The sequence below is a fragment of the Pseudopipra pipra genome, chromosome 17, assembly GCF_036250125.1.
Source record: "Pseudopipra pipra isolate bDixPip1 chromosome 17, bDixPip1.hap1, whole genome shotgun sequence".
NCBI lineage: Eukaryota > Metazoa > Chordata > Aves > Passeriformes > Pipridae > Pseudopipra > Pseudopipra pipra.
This window is the reverse complement of record NC_087565.1, coordinates 5,454,963-5,473,132: the sequence shown is the minus strand read 5'-3', so window position 1 is coordinate 5,473,132 and position 18,170 is coordinate 5,454,963. Positions and strand designations below refer to the sequence as shown.

The 18,170-nt window shown below is 47.6% G+C and overlaps 1 protein-coding gene across 1 annotated transcript in view; it reads left to right on the top strand.

The window, feature by feature from the left end:
• The first annotated feature begins 1,192 nt into the window (after positions 1-1,192).
• The window catches only part of NTSR1 (neurotensin receptor 1), a 56,434-nt gene continuing 39,456 nt past the window's right edge, over positions 1,193-18,170 (top strand). Inside the window, exon 1 of the mRNA XM_064674073.1 lies at positions 1,193-2,039. Within this exon, the coding sequence (XP_064530143.1) occupies positions 1,371-2,039 (669 nt within the window). The 5' untranslated portion in view covers positions 1,193-1,370. The remainder of the gene's footprint in view (positions 2,040-18,170) is intronic.

Below are 18,170 nucleotides of genomic sequence, written 5' to 3'. Positions count from 1 at the left end.
GGTGATCCTATTGGACGAATGTAAGAGGAGCAAAGCTGGGGGTAAGATTGGCTCTTGGTGGATGGCTGTGGAAAGTTTGGTATTCATATAAAAGTGATGAATGGGACACGTTATGGCTGTCTTTGGATAAACTACTGATGCCCTGAATGAGATTTTCCTTGATACTCTGCATTTGTGAAAATTTTATCATAAAGACAACTGAGTGGACAAACAGCTCACCAGAGTTTTACAGAGTGGCTGAAAGGGTAACCCCAGCACAGATTGTTCAGCCTTGGGGGGCCCTTCCCTGTGAGGGATCCCCCTGTCACCTTCAGCATCACCGTGACACCCCCACAGCCTCTGCCCCTGCAACAAGGCATCTCAGAGAGGACTCCACATCCCCAGACCTGAGGATATGGGATAAAGTGAAAAGTCACTGGTAGGGACCAAAGCAAAGCTGTCACTGCTGTGCCATGGCACTGAGGGTGCCCCGGGCAGGTCAGGGCACAGGTAGGTATTTTTAGGTGGGCTTTCCCTTCTTTTAAATGTGTTTCTCCTAGCAGCAGCAGCAGGCGAGTGTGTATTTGAGGACCAGTGGGACATATGGATGCACAAGTGTGTTGGAGCACCCCTGGTGCCTCTCCTCTCCCTGTGGGAGAGGAACAGGGAAGTTGGACCCACTACCAGCCCCTTACCAGCCCTCAGCTTTCAGCCGTGCCTCTGTGACTGACTTTGTGAGGGATGGACAAGAGGTGGGGTCCCAGCGGTGAGGAGCTCTGCAGCCCAGCCCGGGACCTGCTCCCTCCCTCCTTCTCTCCCTCCCTCCCTCCACGGGCCACATTTTGGGGACGCAGCTGAGGTTGCAAAGCCCCCGGGTCCGGGGGAGGCAGCGGCGGGGCGGGCAGGGGGTGCGCGGTCACCGGTGGGGCGGCGGCTGCCGGCGCGGCTGTGCGGGGCGGGCGGGCGTGTGTGCGGGTCTGTGTTGGTGTGCGCGTGTGTGCGGGTCTGTGTTGGTGTGCGGGTGTGTGCGGGTCTGTGTTGGTGTGCGCGTGTGTGCGGGTCTGTGTTGGTGTGCGTGGGTCTGTGTTGGTGTGCGTGTGTGCGGGTCTGTGTTGGTGTGCGTGTGTGCGGGTCTGTGTTGGTGTGCGTGTGTGCGGGGCGGCTCCCGCGCTGCCAGGGCACATCTGGACGCCGTGGGAGCGGCGGGGAGGAGGGAGCCGGGGCTGTGGGCGGCTCGCAGGGCGGGGGACGCGTCTCGCACACGCACACGCGCGGCAGCCCCGGGACCGGCGGCTCCTCCCGCCGCATTAAAACGAGCCAAGTTCCCCGCCGGGGGCAGCGGCGGGTCCGGGCGGTGCGGCCGGTCCGGGCGGTGCTGCCCGGCCCCGGGGATGCACCCGAACGCCACGGCCCCGGCCGTGCCCGCCGGGCCCCTGCACCCGCACCCCAGCGGCTATGCCAACGCCTCCAACCGCTCCGACCTGCTCCCTAAAGTGCCCGACGAGGAGGATCTGGACGTCAACACCGACATCTACTCCAAAGTGATGGTGACCGTCATCTACTTGGCTCTTTTCTTGGTGGGCACCGTGGGCAACTCCATCACGGCGTACACGCTGGTGCGCAAGAAGTCGCTGCAGAACCTGCAGAGCACCGTGCACTACCACCTGGCCAGCCTCGCCTTCTCCGACCTCCTCATCTTCCTGCTCTGCATGCCCATCGAGCTCTACAACTTCATCTGGGTCCATCACCCCTGGGCTTTCGGGGGAGCCGTTTGCAAGGGTTACTACTTCCTCCGGGACGCCTGCACCTATGCCACGGCGCTCAACATCGCCAGCCTCAGCATGGAGCGCTACATGGCCATCTGCCACCCCTTCAAAGCCAAGAGCATCATGTCCCGCAGCCGCACCAAGAAGTTCATTAGCTGCATCTGGATCGCCTCCTTCCTCCTCGCCATCCCCATGATCTTCACTATGGGGCAGATCTACGCCAAGGACCGGGATCCCGACTCCCTCATCTGCACCACCATCGTGGACACCTCCACGCTGAAGACGGTCATCCAGGTGAGGGTCCGGGAGGGTCCGGGCAGCCGCCTCCTCCTTCCCGGGTTGGCCAAACTTTGCGAAGACGGGCGGGGCAGGAGGGGGAGGCTGGAGCGGGGGACTGGCTCAGGAATGGGGATGTTCCGGGCAGCCCTGACGGGACGGACCGGCCCAGGGTGCGGGCAGGAGGGATTTGGGGACGTCTGGGCTCCTCCTGTTGCGCCCCAACCCGCACCCCCTCCTGCCCCACCGCGCCGGGTTGAGACCTTGCGCCGGCGTAAATCCTGCTCCGCGATTAATCCTGCCCGGGGCCGGTGCAACCCTCCCGTGCCGCCCTGAGCCCGGGGCGTCCGGCTCCGCTCCGCCGTGCCGCCACAGGGACGTTCACCCAAAGGTGGCAGTTCATCGCCAGAAAAACCCAAATCTCCATCCTTTCTCTGTATCTTCTGCGTCTCCTTCCCTTCTGCTGGAAAGAGACCAGAAAGATCAGGGGAATAAAACGATCTCTCCCCCAGTTCCTTGTGTTGATCCAGAGCCCGTTTCCTCAGTGTAGTGACAGCTCCTAATTTCAGAAAGTTTTGGACACAGGGTGTAGCACAGGCATCTGAAAAGGAACTGCATCGTCAAAGCCCGAGGCTGCTATTTTTGCTGTTTTGGGGAAATCCATAGCTGGTTTAACTAGCAGCCCCTCCTGACTTCAGCAAGGCTTTGCTGGTCTCCACACACTGCTAAATCCAACACGCCCATGCGTGGAACGGATTTCAGCATCAACACTTGCAGTGCTCCAGCGCTTTGACAGGTTGAGGCATTTGTTTACTGAAGCATTGGGCTTGAAAAATGTAAGAGACACGGAAGGAGGGACAGAGAGAGCAAGACACCAATCTCCATAGTCCCTTTGCTGCCAGGCTCGCATGTGATAGCTGCTCAATCTTTTATTTGGAACATGAATTTCAGGTGGGGTTAATCAGCGGGCAGCTGGAATTTAAAGCTGCATGTGTCCTGGAGTGGTTGAGATGTTCCCAGAGTCAGAGGGAACTTAAAGGGAAAGGAATCAGAACGTTTTCTCCCACTAAAAGCAGGCGAGGGTACATGCATTTAGATTTAAGCCCAGAGCCAGTGAATGTTTAGACGTGTCTCTCCCAGTTTCCCTCTGTACTATTCCAGGAAACCAGCATCTATCTCCCACAGAAGCCCTGGATTCCTTTTGCATTTTGTCGTGGTCCCTAACTTTCATCTGAGGTGGTGGGGCTGCATTTCTCCTGTAAATGCTTTGAAGGTTTTGTCAGCAGCAGCCCAGTGTACTTAACCCAAATTCTCCACTCTCTGAGGAGACATGAGCCATCTGATTTGAGAACAATGGGACTGAAATGCATTATTTCCACTCATCTTCCTCTTAGGATTAAACTGATGCTCATTGTTACCATGGTAGGGCTAAAACCAGCGGATTACTTCCTATCCATATCTTTGGAGATTACAGTTTAAACAATTCTCAATGTATTTGACAGTCTTGCAGTTCAGGCTATACCTTATCCCATTAGCCAAGTAAGGAGTAGGCAGACATGAATACACAGTATGTGAAGTTCACCTGTGGGCTTTTCCTCATATATATATATATATTTATTTAACTACTGAATTAATTTAAAAGTAAAGAGGCAGCTGTGGGGAGCGAGAAGGAGCAAAACCCCAGGCTGTGCAAACCTGTTCTTCCTTGGGGGATCTGGCTGCAAAAGTAGATTTGCCGAGATAGGAAGGTTGTTTAATGGTTTCACTCCATTCCCCCAAGCACAGGGAAGCAGCACACAATGTGATGCAGGGCCCTGGACTGGGGAAGGCTCCAGGGTGAATAAGCAAAGCAGCTGCAAGTCAGGTTTGAAGTGCGTTAATGGAAACCATCGCACAGCGTGTGAGCCGGCGTTCTCACGTCGTAAGCTGTGCAGAGGTATAAAAAAAGACAAATGATGGAAGATCTGTGACTGAAAGGGCAGTGGTGATGTGGAGAGTGACGTGCAGATGTCTTGCTGGTTGGCAGTCTGGAGCCCTGGTCTTTCGTGGTGGGTTCATGCTGCTTTACAGCATCTCTTTGCATTCGTTTTCCGAATGATGCACTTGCTTGAGCTGGCAAATCATTTGTAATAAATCACTCGACAGTTTTCACTCCTCTTCCTGTTTGGCAAACTGTCTAAAGTAAATTGGGAATTTTTTTTTTTGGAAGCCATTAGTTCTCCAAGTGGTTTTATTTGTTGACTGATTGAAAGTCAGTCTCAGAATAGGGCCACTGTAGTAACCATTTATATCCTCAGAGCCCACTGTGAGCTTTGGTTCTGCTGGGATCATTGTAGGAGAATGCTTCTCCCTGGACTGGAACAAGCTTCCCAGAATGAATATTTCACAGAATCACAGAATATTCTGAGTTGGAAGGGCCTATTTTTTTGTAGCAATTTAACATTTCTGATTTTCAAAAAGTTCCTCTGTATTTGCTTTGAGTATTTAAGTTTTAATGGGTATTCCTGAGTGAAACTAGACTGAGTGAACAACCAGGTTTCCTTGTAATAAGAAAAAAAAATTATTATTCAAACAACACTTGGCATATTTGATTCTTGTACGTATTAACTTGCACCACTTCAGCTCCATAACAACTGTAAGAAGTAATTACTGATATTCCCCTACCAATTACAAATTGTTCAGGGCAGCACACACTGCTAATCAGGAAAAGCAGTAAGTGAGATGATCTGCAGGGTGACACTGTGTGTCACCATGCTCTGTACTCTGAGCACATCTCTCCTCGTGCCATCGAGACTCTCTGTGTGGCCCCTGACACAGAATTCTTTAGAACAGTAATATTGCCCAGTTTTGTTTGTCACTGTCCCTGTTGCTGCTTAAATCAGCCTGTGAATCTGGTTTATTATATATTCTTCATTGCCAAGCTTGCCTGTTGCTTCTGTCAGTCAGGGATGTCTGGTTTGGATATTGGCATCCACATGAGATCTGGTAACAGCAGTAAGTCCATTATAGCCACATTATTCCGGTCTAGTCAATGCTTTAGCTGGCAGACATCCTCTGAAACACACTGCAGCCAATTTTAGGTTCTTTTTCCACATAAATTAAACACCTCTTAAAGCCATACGAGTAAATTCATGCTTTCATGGTTGCACTTAAAACCTCCTCCATTTCAGCTGGAGAGGTTTTAAAAGCTCCTCGTTGTGGTAGCAACAGATAAGAGAGTTCTGAGGCAGGGTGAGATGCTTCCCCTGTTCACTTGTGGGTCAGTACCTGTGGGTTTGGTTCTGGGACCAGCTCCCTTGAAACAGGAGCCCGCTGAGTGTCCTGTCCCACCATGTGCAGCCCTGTGTGCCACTAACATTGTACACTCTCAACCCTGATTTTCATCAAGGTCTGAATTTTAATGGCCAGATGCTGTGCAATTTGATTTTCCTTTTTCACTTCTTACTTTCTTACCTTCGTGCCTGTTTTCTGGAGGAAAAATAGTGGACCTGGGGAAAGAGGGGAAGGTGAAAGAAATACCTACAGTCTTAGTGCACCATCAGTCCCAACACACGGAGTCAGCAGCCCCTCAACCTAAAAGCCTGGAATTTTATCTGAGCCAGGACTGGGCGCACACGTGAGGGGAGCCTGGGTGTGGGCAGCTCTCTGGCACGCCATAATTCACAGGGGAGAGAGGGAGGTGTTTTCCCACTGTCATGGCACAGCCTGCACTTGAGTGGCTCTGCTGAAAAATGTCCCCTAAGTTACAGCAAGTGCCTGGGTAGAGTGTCTGACACATGCTAATGTTTTATTTGCACGGACAGCTGGTGTGAACCCATTTATTAAAACACATGGCAGCAGGCCCTGCGCCTCCAGAAACTGCCACATCTCCAGCAGCTCCACGTTGCTCATTTGCTAGGGCAGCACATGGGGAACTGCTCTGGACCTCCTCAGCCATTTGGAAAGGCTGCTGTTCCACTGAGGTCCTGCTCTGCATCATCCCACCCTGCGTGGCTGCAGCTCATCCATCCCTCCAGTTCCCTTGTTTATTATGTTTTATGAAGCCTGCTCATAGTTTGGATGATTTGTACAATAAATAACTCTGCACATGAAACAACCGCTTGCCCAAGGGGCTCCTCTGCTTTATTCCTGCCTACATTTCTTCTTTTAATGCCTTGGAAGGAAGACGCAAAAGAGCCTCAGGTCTGAAGGGAATGGGAAAGAAGAACCAGGTGTTGGAGCTGGGAGACACAGAGTGCAGCCTGTCCTCTTGGCATCCATCACCATGCTCTCTACACACTTTTCCAAGGTCATCTATTGAATTCCCATTAGTCTGGGAGGCTTACAAAGTTATTAATTCCGTTCATGTTGCTGTAGACACTCCCTTACACCTTCCTCTGGTGAGGAGCATCTTGGTGGGGTGGTGTGATGTGCTCACTGTTCTGCTGCTGTGGGTGGCAGGGCTCTGCCCACCGTCAGATCTGTGGTGCCAGGTAAATAAATATGACAAACATCTCTCCATAGTACACAAAAATAGCAACCCATAAAACCAAACGGATGAATTCTCTCCAGGTTTGCTGGCAAATCCTATCCAGGATTAGTCAGTGGCCTCTGTTCAGGAATCCTGTGTTTATACTGGTAATGACTAGAGGAATTGATTTCTTTTCCTTAAGTCACAGCCAAATTCCTACTATGGCTTTTAATAACAGTGCTGTTCTAAATCACTCTCTACACCAGAGAAATCCAGGCTTGGGTGCACTCATCCCACTGACAGCACCACAAACCAGCACCTTTGTGGCAGGACTGCACCCCATCAGGTCATGGTGCTGCCACACCCTCAGGTAGACAAAAATGAAAATATTGGTGTGTAAATGTGTCTGGATCTATCCCCACAGTGATGGTGAGAGACCAACCCTTGCCCCAGCATCAATGCCCATCTATGGTGGCAGGAGAATCCCTAAAAGCTACCTTTTTTCATGGACTATTCAGGGAACTCAGGGCTTTAACTCAGCATATGCACGACAGCCCAGCCTGCCTAATCCCAGCCCGTTTACACTCTGGTCTGTCTCGCAGCTAGATCTAATTTAAATAAGCTCTTGTGTTCATTGCTTTACATAACCACTTGGCCTGCTGTGTTTTGCCAGTTCTTACATAATTTCTTCTCTTTTTTTCCCCCAATTGATTTTAATTCACTTGATTTCCTTTTCCCTCCCCCTTCCCGAGTTGTCAGCTGGAGGGATAATAAAAGAACTGGGGAAACGCAGCTGATCAATTTAGCTCTTAGGTTTTCCTCTTAACAGCAGTTTGCAAAGGCAGAAGAGGTGAAGGTAATCTCGTAGTTGCTTTTCCCAGAAAAAAAGAAAAAGCCCAAACCTGCAGCTGCCTTTAATCTTCTTCCAGATCATTTAAAATAGCTATTTAATTGTCATCTCCCTACTTCCCCCCTCCTTTCCCTTATAGGCTTTCACCAGGCTTTCGTCTCTGTGCAGCATCTGCTCAAGACTCACAGATGGCACTTTCTCTTCCTGACGTTTGGAAACGCTTCTGTGTCCTGCCCGAGGTGTGGACAGTGGCCAGCATCCCTCTGTGGGACATGGGGGTGCCTGGGTGGGGGGCAGAGGGGAATTTAGGCTTCTGTGGTGTCCCCATTGCCTTTTCCCTGCTGTGGAATTGCCCCGTTCTGAGTGGCACAGGACGGTGGGTGAACAAAGGTGTCTGGAGGGGCTGAGGAGCGTGAGGGGGTCCTGGGCTGGTGAGGGAGGAAATCTGAACATTGTGACCATCTACCCCTAAAACAGAGAGCTTAGATGCCAAACCCATCAGCCCCAGCACTGACATCCCTCCTTTCCCTTGCATTAAGCAGATGAAGCTGGGTTATTACATTCCCAATCTGTCTGGTTGCTCTTTGCCCTCCAGTACAAGCCACTTGTGCCATGTGAAGCTGGAGACGCTTCCAATGCCCAGCTAACTCGTTGTGCTCCAATAACATCACCCCTGTGTCTTGCTTCCCATGGATACCATCTCTTCTATCCAATTTCGAAGTCTCTTAGGTGTGGGATTAAAAAAAAAAAGTTTATGATAAATCAGTTGAGCTGATGAGTTATTGAGGAAACAAGCAGTAACTAACAGGGTAGCAAATTTCTGAGCTGCCGGCTCTTTCCCAGTATTTTCCTGCATTCAGACTACCAGTTGTTAAGTTTTGCATGGGTAGGAGGGAAATAGTAGTGAGACAAATTTGTATCCCTATGCTCAAGGGCCGTCCTGATACATCTGTGTGTGGAGGTCCATCCTCCTTCCCCCTCCCTGGGGTACCAGAAGCCTGTCACCACCTCTGCTCCTGCCAGGACAGAGGATGGTGTGGGACAGGGCTGTACCTTGACAGAGAGTGAAATTCTCATCTTTGACCTTTAAAGAAGATGAACCTGGAGGGCTGAAGGAGCTGGTCAACTGCAGGTGGTTTTCAGCATGTGAGATTTGCTCCTCAACTCCTGTGGCTTTTTCACTTCAATAATTCTCAAAGCAGATTGCATTGCTGGGCACAGTTCCATGGGGGCTTTTCCTGTCCCAGGAAAAAAAAAAAACAATAGAATGAACAAGGTCCTTTTCGCTGAACTTTTTCTTTTGAGAAAAAGTTCAGTAATGTTTCTTTGAAGCTTTTGAGTTCTCAGGAACTAAAGACAAGTGACAGTTGCAGACAGAAATCAAAGAGAAGAGATTCTCCTAGTAGAAATGGAAAAAAATAGCAAGGAAAAACTGCAAACTTTCACAAAGTCTTTAGCATCTGAAAGGGAAGAAAAAGCATCTCTCATGCAAAATGCTAGTGAAAAAGCTGGGAATACCTCTGAACTGGGAAGCCATGCACAGAGCTAAAAGCATATTCAGTATCAATAAATCAGGGAGGCATTGGAGGGGCAGCTAAGCTGGAGGACGTGCCCTGGGTTGAGTGGTGTTGCTTGTGGCCGTGTTGTCAGCCCCAGTGGAGCAGCCCCTCACTGTCCTGTACTCAGGTTTCTGCCTGCAATGGATATACCTGTTGCCTTCTCATCCTGGGCAGCTCAGCCCCGCTGATGGGTCCTCTCCTGCCCCTGCAGGCTCAGCCTGATGGATGCTCACCACTGCCCTGGCTCCGTGAGGTGTCTAGCAGATGAAGGAGCAATCTCATCCATTAATCATTTCTTTTTCTTCCTCCTTTAACCTTGAAAAAAGTGGTCTACCAGCCTACCAGCTTCACCCAGACCTGCAGAGCAGATCATCTGAGAACACTTTGATGTAGGGTGGCATTGGCTCAGCAGACCCCTGTTTTTGATCAGGACTCCAAGGAGCTAATTAATATAGTCGTTGCAATGCCACATCCTATTAATTTTAACTTAATCAAGAACAAAGCAGGTCTTCAGTGCTGAATTGAGTAAATGTGGTATTAATATGTGGTAGGACTGTCATACCACCTTGTTCCCTTGGAGAATTTGTTTAATAAGTATGTTCAACAAGAAATAAACCCACTTTTCCCACCTATTCTATGATTTTTGCAAAACCATCTTATAAAAATGCAACTCAGCTGCTGGGAACATTTAGTTCATTGCTCACATCACTATTGATTACTCCTGTAACGACTTGACATTTTATCCTCACGGGGATAATTTATACATTTCATTCAAAAAAGAAACTCAGAGGATTGAGTTCCCCTCACCAAAGTCCATATTTCATTTTTATATCACTGTCAGTCATGGGCTTGTGACACTGTCATACTTGTTCCTGAGATTCAAGTGTGTCAAGTTTCATAGAGCACAGGCAGAAAGAGAAATATAGGTTCAGACTAATAAATAGATATTTGACCTCAAGATACAATGATGGGGAGTTGTATATGTCCCAAACACTTAATAGACTGCAGGAGCAAAATCTACCCCAGCCTTTTGGCAGCTCACAGGTGTTTCCTGGCCAGCATAGGAGAGATGTGAAATGGAAAATCCCTTGAAAGATCAAAAAAAGCCAGCAGGACCTTGGTCAGAAAGCATATAAGAGTGCAGCAGTCCAGAGGAGCAGGGCACATGGCCAGCCTGGCAGTCTGAGGCTTGCCTGGAGAACAAGTCATGCTGGGGAAAAAAAACCTGTTATACCTGAGACTCCATGACGCTGAGAGGAGCTGCAGCAGAAAAAAACACTGAGGAAAAGCATCAATAAAGTAACCAAGAAGTTCACTGCCCCTTTGGGTTAAGCCTTTTCTTTTTCATTTGAAAGTCTGATTGAATTTTCTTTGCTCCCATCCTCAACACACAAGAGGAGGCTCAGTCACAGCCTCCTGCCTGCACTGTTTTTTGCGGGGAAAATCCGTAAGTGGAACGTGGGGAGGGGGAGAGGAAAGAAAAAGTGTCCATAAAACAACCAGCGCTCCTAGACCTTGGGCTGGCACCACAAACCTCATTAAAAAGACGTTAATTTTCCCCCAAAATGGGTTTCTCGAGGCACCAAGGGTGGAACATGCCACTACCAGCAAGTCAGGCAGATGAACAGACCTGTGCAGTCCACTGTTAACAGCTCCATATTTGGGTCTGCACTCAACAGGGGGATGGTGTTTGACTTAAATACCCCCTTTATTTTATGTATAACTGCATATACTGCACTCAGTATCATGTCTAATACAAATAACATTCAAGTGAAATCCCTACTGAGAGGCACATTATGAAGATTAACGGCCTGGATTTTCTATTACTCTGCTTTACACAGTGTTGATTTGTGCCCTGTGCTTTATAGGCAAGTGTTAACAATATTTGAATCCAGAAATCTATATCCAAGCTTGCTGTTTTGCAAAAATCAGTGCCTGAGAGCCTGCTTGTGACTCCACAGCCAAATGAAAGGGTTGGAGGCATAAAAACCTCTGGGAAATGCTGACATCCAGGTAGGTGAGAATCTCAAAAGGCAGTATCTGCTGGTCACGCAATGGGCCACCTGAGAGGGGTCTATTTCTTTTAATTATATAACCCACTTTTCTTTTAAACAAGCTGTCAGGAAAATTAATCTCGCCAAATTTAAGATCATACTGAATATATTTATGCCCTGCAATTATCTGGAGCTGTTTAATTCCTTGGTATCTTCGTGTGGCAGATTTGTGAGATGTAATGCCAGGGGCTCAGCACCTCGTTGTGGAATTTATTAATAGGTCTGTGTAGGTTTCTGTCTGTTTTGGTTCTTCTCCATCTCTCCCACTCTACAGAGAACAAAACACCCTGCTCAGGTCACTGTTCACCTTTCATGGAGGAGAAATGCAACCAACATCACACTGTGGAATGTAGCCAAAGTCATTAGTTGTCCTGGTCCCTGTACACATAGTCTTGCACAAACAGCATTAAAGGGTGGTGCAAGGAGGTATTTAAAAGATGTGAAGATGTGGCACCTGGGGACACGGTTTGTGGTGAGATTAACAGTGCTGGGGGAACAGTGGGACTTGATGATCTCTAAAGGTCTTTTCCAACCTAAATGACTCTTTGATTCTGTATGTCAAAGAGCTCATAGAGCAATGCCACTCATTCCCTGTGTCATTGTACAGATACTGTCTCTGTTCCTGGTGTACTTGTTGCTTGCTAAGAGCTTGTCTCTTGTGGCAATGGAGAAGGGAAACCTCTCCCCCTGTTTCTCCAGGAGGGAGTCAGGCAATGATGATACTCCCAAGGGAGCTATTGCTTGAGGGAAGCACTGGGGTATCAGAAGGGAATAACCAGCCCAGCTTTAACTAGAGATGGGTCAATGCAATGGCAGCATGGCTAGAAGCACTGCCTGATCTGCTGGTTCTTTTCCAAGGGCATCCTGGAGCCAAGCAAATAGGATTTATTCTTTAGTATCTAGTAAGAAAGGGGATTTGTGTGAAGGTAGAGCACTAGCAGCTACAATAGCCATTTTTCTGAGTCAAAGGAAATGGCAGAAGCCTATTAGACCTTCTGTCTCAGTGCTGAATACACTCTGCTCAGGAGCAGCAAAAAGCTCAGAGGGTTTCCAACTGAGCTCCATTATGGATGCATTTTCCCTCAGTTGGTCACAAGCCAGAGCACGAGGGTCCCACTGACAGCGACTCCCAGGGCAGTGCTGCCAGTGAAAACAAACCCACCATCACCACAGAAATGGACTTCTAAGAGGGGCCAGGGTAGAGAGGGGGTAATAACAGCAAAACACAAAGAGACTGTGGCACCCACTGTCCAGCTGCCCAAGTTCAGCTCCCAGCCACAAATCCTCCCTGCTCCTCCCAGATCCCATTGATTCCCGTTGGTGCTTCCCACAGTCTCGTTCTGTTTCAACAAGGTTTCAGCTTGGTGCAATCCCTTGTCAACCTGCTCTTTAAATTCCCCCTCTCTAGGGTGGCTCCCACTGCATTAGGGGCAGGCTGGGAGCTGTAGGAGATCTTGGAAGCAAGAGAAGTGTTTCAGGTTACAAACATGGATATGGGGCTTTAGGGTAGTGTAGCTGAGCTGTGCCCAAGGCAGCTGCTCTGCTCCTTTACAAGAAAGACCAGCACCTTGTTCACTAATGATATTAATGTTAGGGGTCCTCTAGGAAAAAAGAAAGAAGATGAAGCATGGCAGGAGCTATTTCTTTTGAGAATGAGATGCCAGGTGCTTTATTGCTTTCCAGCTCTTGTGTCTTCCACCAAATGAGTATCCCACTCACTCCTGTCACTCCCTGCCTAGCCCGAGTACCTCTGAAAAGGGCTAAAGATGTGATCTGCAGAGAATGGCTTTGTCAGAGGGAGATGAGACAGAAGGTTTTCTGCTTTCGTGAATGTTTTTTTTTTTCCTCTCTTTCTCCCATTATCAATGGAGATATTTCATGAAAGATGTTACAGCCAGAAATGAAGCTGGCTGGTGTTTTCATTCCTTTGAAACAAATGTGTTTGGGAAAGGGAAAATTGCTGGGCATACTCCAGAGGTTTTCTCATATCTTGCACTAAACACTATCCCTTAAATATTGCCCAAGCAAAAGCTGCTTTTAAGGTCCCTCAAGAGGTGCTCCCCTCATTGCAAGGTTATGTCTCTGTGCTCTTGAATTAAACAAGTTTAAATAATGTTTCTATTTTCTGTTCTGAAGGTTACTGTTTTCTTCCTCATTAAATAATGGAAAACTTTGTTAAACCCATAAGCTGTTTAGGGAAAAATGCAATTTACTCAGTTTCAATTAAAACAAAAATCTAAAAGCAATAAAAAACCTACTGGCAGTCTGTAAGAAGTAGAAGCAAAGAGACAAGGGCAGAAACAGGACAAGAAATGACAGTTTTATAAACCTCCTGCTGGGTAGGGATAGAAGAAGCCTTTGTGCCTGCAAAACAAAACTGTTTTTTTGTAAAGCAACTATTGACTGGAGCTCTACAACTACAGCTGGAGCTCTGCACAGAAGGCACTTGCCTGCGAACAGACTGATTTCCTCACATCTGCTCACCCTGTGCCCCTGCCTCCCAACTGAATTCAGAAAAGACAGGGAATGCTTTCCCTTGGTGCTGTAAATCAAAGCTGTACCTTCTAACTCAGCAAAACAAACAAACAAACATTCCAGGTGATTTTGTTCAGGAGAAGGAGTTGGTTCAGGTGATCTGCAAGACTTTTCCTATTTTCCTGTTCTGCAGAGCTGCACCAGTGTGGCTCTGCCAGGTGGCTTTTGCTGGGGCTGTGTCTGTCAGGATACAATCCCTGATTACCCATGTGGATTTGCACTAACACCTTTGCTGAGACAGCCTCCTGACAGAAGAGAGAAGCTTGGTTAAAAGGCCATGTGTATCGATCCAGCTGTAGAGATTATTTTGACTTGTGATCTGTGGGTACAGTTGATACAAGATTGAAATGCAGCTGAAAATCTTCTGGGCATTAATTCCTTTTCAGTAATGGGCTTCTCTCCTCTTTGTGAGGCTGGTCTGCACCCCTATTCTTTATGCTTTTGGGGATCTGGCTCTTCCCCCAGGCAACTAGTGATAGGACAAGGGGAAACGGCCTCAAATTGCACCAGGGGAAGTTCAAGTTGGATATCAGGAAGAATTTCTGCACCAAAACAGTGGCCAAACATTGATGATTCTGTGAAAACCTTAATAGATAGCAGATTTGTCTCTATTTCTGTCCTACAATTTTCACATGAGCACACTTGCAAAACCTGCCCGTGCCGCCCGGAGCCATTGCATGGACTGGCTGGATCCTCCTCTTCAGACCCAGCATCCCTTTAGGAGCAGTGCTGCTCTCCTGCCAAGACCTAGCCCGTGACTGGGTCCTTTCAGGTCAGCATCTCGGCAGTGGGAAAGCACTCAGGTGGAGAAAGAGGGTTTCTGCCTGGCTGCCTCCACTTACAAACACACACGGGCCCCAAACACAGGGTTGGTGTTGCAGCGGGGCGAGCTTGGTCTCCTTTCTCAGAGCTGGGTGATTCCAGTGCTTCCACCATCAACCCTGTATCACCTTGTCAAGCTGCTTTTAGTGTGCACCTGTGTCACACCAAGATTTTCATAAATCATGGGCACATGGTGAACTGATAGGGATATTCTCGGGAATCAACCAGGAATGTGTTTGGCAATCAAAGACCTCTTCTCGAGTGGGGAATCAGAGAATCACAGAATGTTTGGGGTTGGAAGGGACCTTAAAGACCATCTGATTCCACACTCTTCCATGGGTAGGGACACCTTCCACTAGACCAGGTTTATCCAGGTCCAGGCCAACCTGGCCTTGAACACTGGTTGTGCCCAGTGTCCCAAAAGGCTGATGGGGAAAAAAAATCTCCCAACCCTTTCTGGCAATGAACTTCATGAAAATTATTACCAGCAAATATCAAGAAAGAAGACTTGAAAAATTACTTTCCAGGCTGTGACAGTGATTGTTTTGACAGAATTGTGATGCCTTCATTCAATATTACATTGAAGCTTTGCTGGAGAAAAGCGATCTCGTAGAAAACAGAGCTTTTGTGTCTGGTCACAAAGAATGAATTGCAAAGACCGCTGCAGGAAGTAGAATAGTTATCCAAGGAGACAAGAAATTCAGCTGAAAATAATCATGTTTTTTTCATTTATAATTCTAGCTGCAACGTGTCAGAAATGTGTCTCCACCCAAGCTGATTGGGCTGGAAATGGGGCAAATCAGTGATGAAATGTGCACTGGTCACCCCTAAGAAAACAGCTGTGCCAAGACTTACTCAAAAAATGCTTCCAGCTTCTCCTTCTGCTCACAATGTGGCATGCAACAAAAAATAGGATATTTTTTAGGAGCACGTGGTTATGGTGGTAATATAGATGTGAAATAGAGCTGCTGCCCTGCCAGCCTCTCCCAGCTGCTGGATAAAGTTTTATGTTTAAATTGTTTTAAGGTGAACGATTCAAACTTGCCTGGAGCACAAGCATCAATCCCAGCAAAGCCGGACTGATTAAATAAACAGAGATTTCCCTGTTATTAGTGCTGTTTAGATAACTTTGAAATGCTTATTTTTCAAAGTAAATGGATTACATAACCTTTCTCCCTATTTTTGGTTCAAGAAGGAGTCAGTGAGTTTTCTGTTTCAGAGCAGAACATTTGTGCTTCTCACCACGATTCAGGGAAGAGTTTTGTACTCTGAAACTGGTGTGCAGATGATTCACAGTGACACATTTTGTGTTGGCAACAGGCCTCATCTCAAAAGCCTCAATACACCGTGTAGACTGGCTGTGCCTGTCCAAACTTTGAGCTTTTAGTTCCAGTGACTCTGGGGGAACCAAGTTTATCCCTGACACCAGAGTGGAAGTTGGCATCAGAGCTGTCTGTGGCAGTCTTGCTTGTTAGAGTCATTCTTGTGAAAAGTTTCATGGGTCACATTATTAACACTTCTATTTTTAAATTTATTCCTTTTTTTAACCCCTTCCTCATACATACAGTAACTCCATTGCTTAGCCCTGGACAGTGATGGGTGTGACCACCTCCCAGCATGACCCAGCTCCTCTTTTCATCACCGTGGCTCCATGTCAGACCATGACTCGATGATCTCAGAGGTCTTTTCCAACCTAAACAGTTCTATGAATCTGTGTTCCTGCACACGTAGATTTCCATCATGGTTTACATGTTGTCCCTCATTTTTAAAGCTTTCTGGGCATCCTTTGCTTTGGAGCTGTGGGGCTTTTTTGCTTCTTTTTTGAAGCAAGACAGGTAACTTGGCAGGCAGAGATGGAGTGAGGGCTGGGTCTGCTCCCCAGAAGGCTGTCCTTGCTGCACTGGAAGGAATATCATTTCCCACCCTAGCTGTCCCTGGCTTCTATCACTGTAAGTGAGAAGAGACAGAATGGTGCAAAAAGTGTTGTGGAAACTGTGCTGTTTAACTCTCCCTTTGGTGTGTTATCTATCAAAGTAGTTACACATGGCTCAGGAACCTCATACTGTTGCAACAATATCATTCTCCTGCAGCTTTTCTATTTCCATCTAATTAAAATGTTATTGTTTCATTCATGTTAGTTTGCATTTTAAATAAGGAGATAGGGACAGAGTGGCTGATTGGTAACTTATTCTCTGTGTGGGTAAAGGTAAGCATTAATCACCCTGTTATACTTGTGCTTTCCTTTTCCTTATGCATCTCAGATATCAAATTGCAAATAAAAGGGGTCTTGATGACACCTGATCAGCTTCCTCTGTTGGGTCTCAGGGAGGACCATGCCCTTGCCCGCTGCCTGCTTCGAAATTTAATGGGCTTCCACCTCCTGTTGCCTTTAATTTTTGTTTTATCACCTTCCTCTTCACTGTCTCAAGGGAGGGCAGGGAGGAGAGCAAGACTGGGCATGTACACAAACCCCCCTATTAGAAACAGAACTTGAAATAATGTTCACCATCAATGACGTGGCGCAGCTCAGCAGCCCCTCAGAGCCTGGATTTGCTCCCGAAGCAGCCAGCAGGCAGCAGGCACCATCCTCACCACCCTTGGGAGGCTCAGCAGCTCAGGCTCCACCAGCCTTTCCCACTCCCCGGACACAAAGCCCGTCAGCCACAGCAGAGGTGCTCGACGGAGATTCGGGCACATGAGGTGGGAGCAGAGTTGTGATACCCAGCACAGCTGGGGTGTGGGGTGGGCAGCTGGAATCTGAGCATTTAAAACCTCCCCTGCTCCAAGTGTTTCTGCAGCCCTGGAGCACGTGTGCTTTTGTAGGGTATTTTTAGCAAACTTCAGTTTACTGAGGGTCACAGAGAAGTAGAGCATCAGCATCTGGAAGAGCTGTCATTCCGCTTCCAGTCTTGCAGGAGTAACACATTGACTTATTTATGAGAGCAGTCAGCTCCCTCCTCCCTGTGTGTAACAATCTGCTTTACCTCTCCCAGCACAGAGAAATAATTTTATTGCCAACCACTCTGTGCCCTTAATAAAACCTTAAAACAAGTTAAGGAAGATTTGAGGGAAATGGAAATGTTCCCAGATTTTATTTTATTTTTTTTGTTCTTTCCAAAAGAACCCATTCTTTCACTGTCTAAACCAGCAAACAGTAATCACTGCTCTGACCAAAAGGTGGGGGAGGAAATTGCTTATTTTGCAAGACAACATCCAAATACTTTGCACCCAGTAGGAGAAGCTGAATCTGTTAGCTGGAAAATGCCCGTGTCAAGAATGACTAATCTAAGACCAAACAACACCTGGAAAACAAAGATATTCAATGCTCCCTGCAAAGATCCATCAAAATGACAAGACAGACTGTTTCCTCCTCATTTGTTTCAGTCCAGATGAACTTCCTTTCTTCCAATACTAGATTTCTATTTGTTTTGTTTGGGTTGGTTTGCTTTGTTGTTTTTTTTGTTGTTGTTGTTGAGGAGGGAGGAAAAATATTCTGAAGGCACTGTTGATTTACACTTGAAAACAAGGTTGCTTTCTTGTCATAACTTCTGCCCCCAAATGCTGAGCCTCACAAAAGCACTGGTGCTTTGGGAGAAATCTTGACCTTCTGTGTGATGTTAGGAGCCTGGAGAGATGTTGGATAAGCAGGCTCCACATGAGATCAGAGCATGTTTCACAGAAAGGAGGCACAAAAACCTGGAGAGGAGTGAATGTACAGGGCCAGGAAGACCTGTGACATTCATCTGTGATGTCCAAGGAAGTTCTGAAATCTGATGGTGGGTTTTGCTGCCTATATTTGTGTTTACAGGGATTCTGGCTTGATTTCTTTGACAGGACTTTGATGGTGCATCAAACAATGCTTGCCATGAGTGTGGGTGG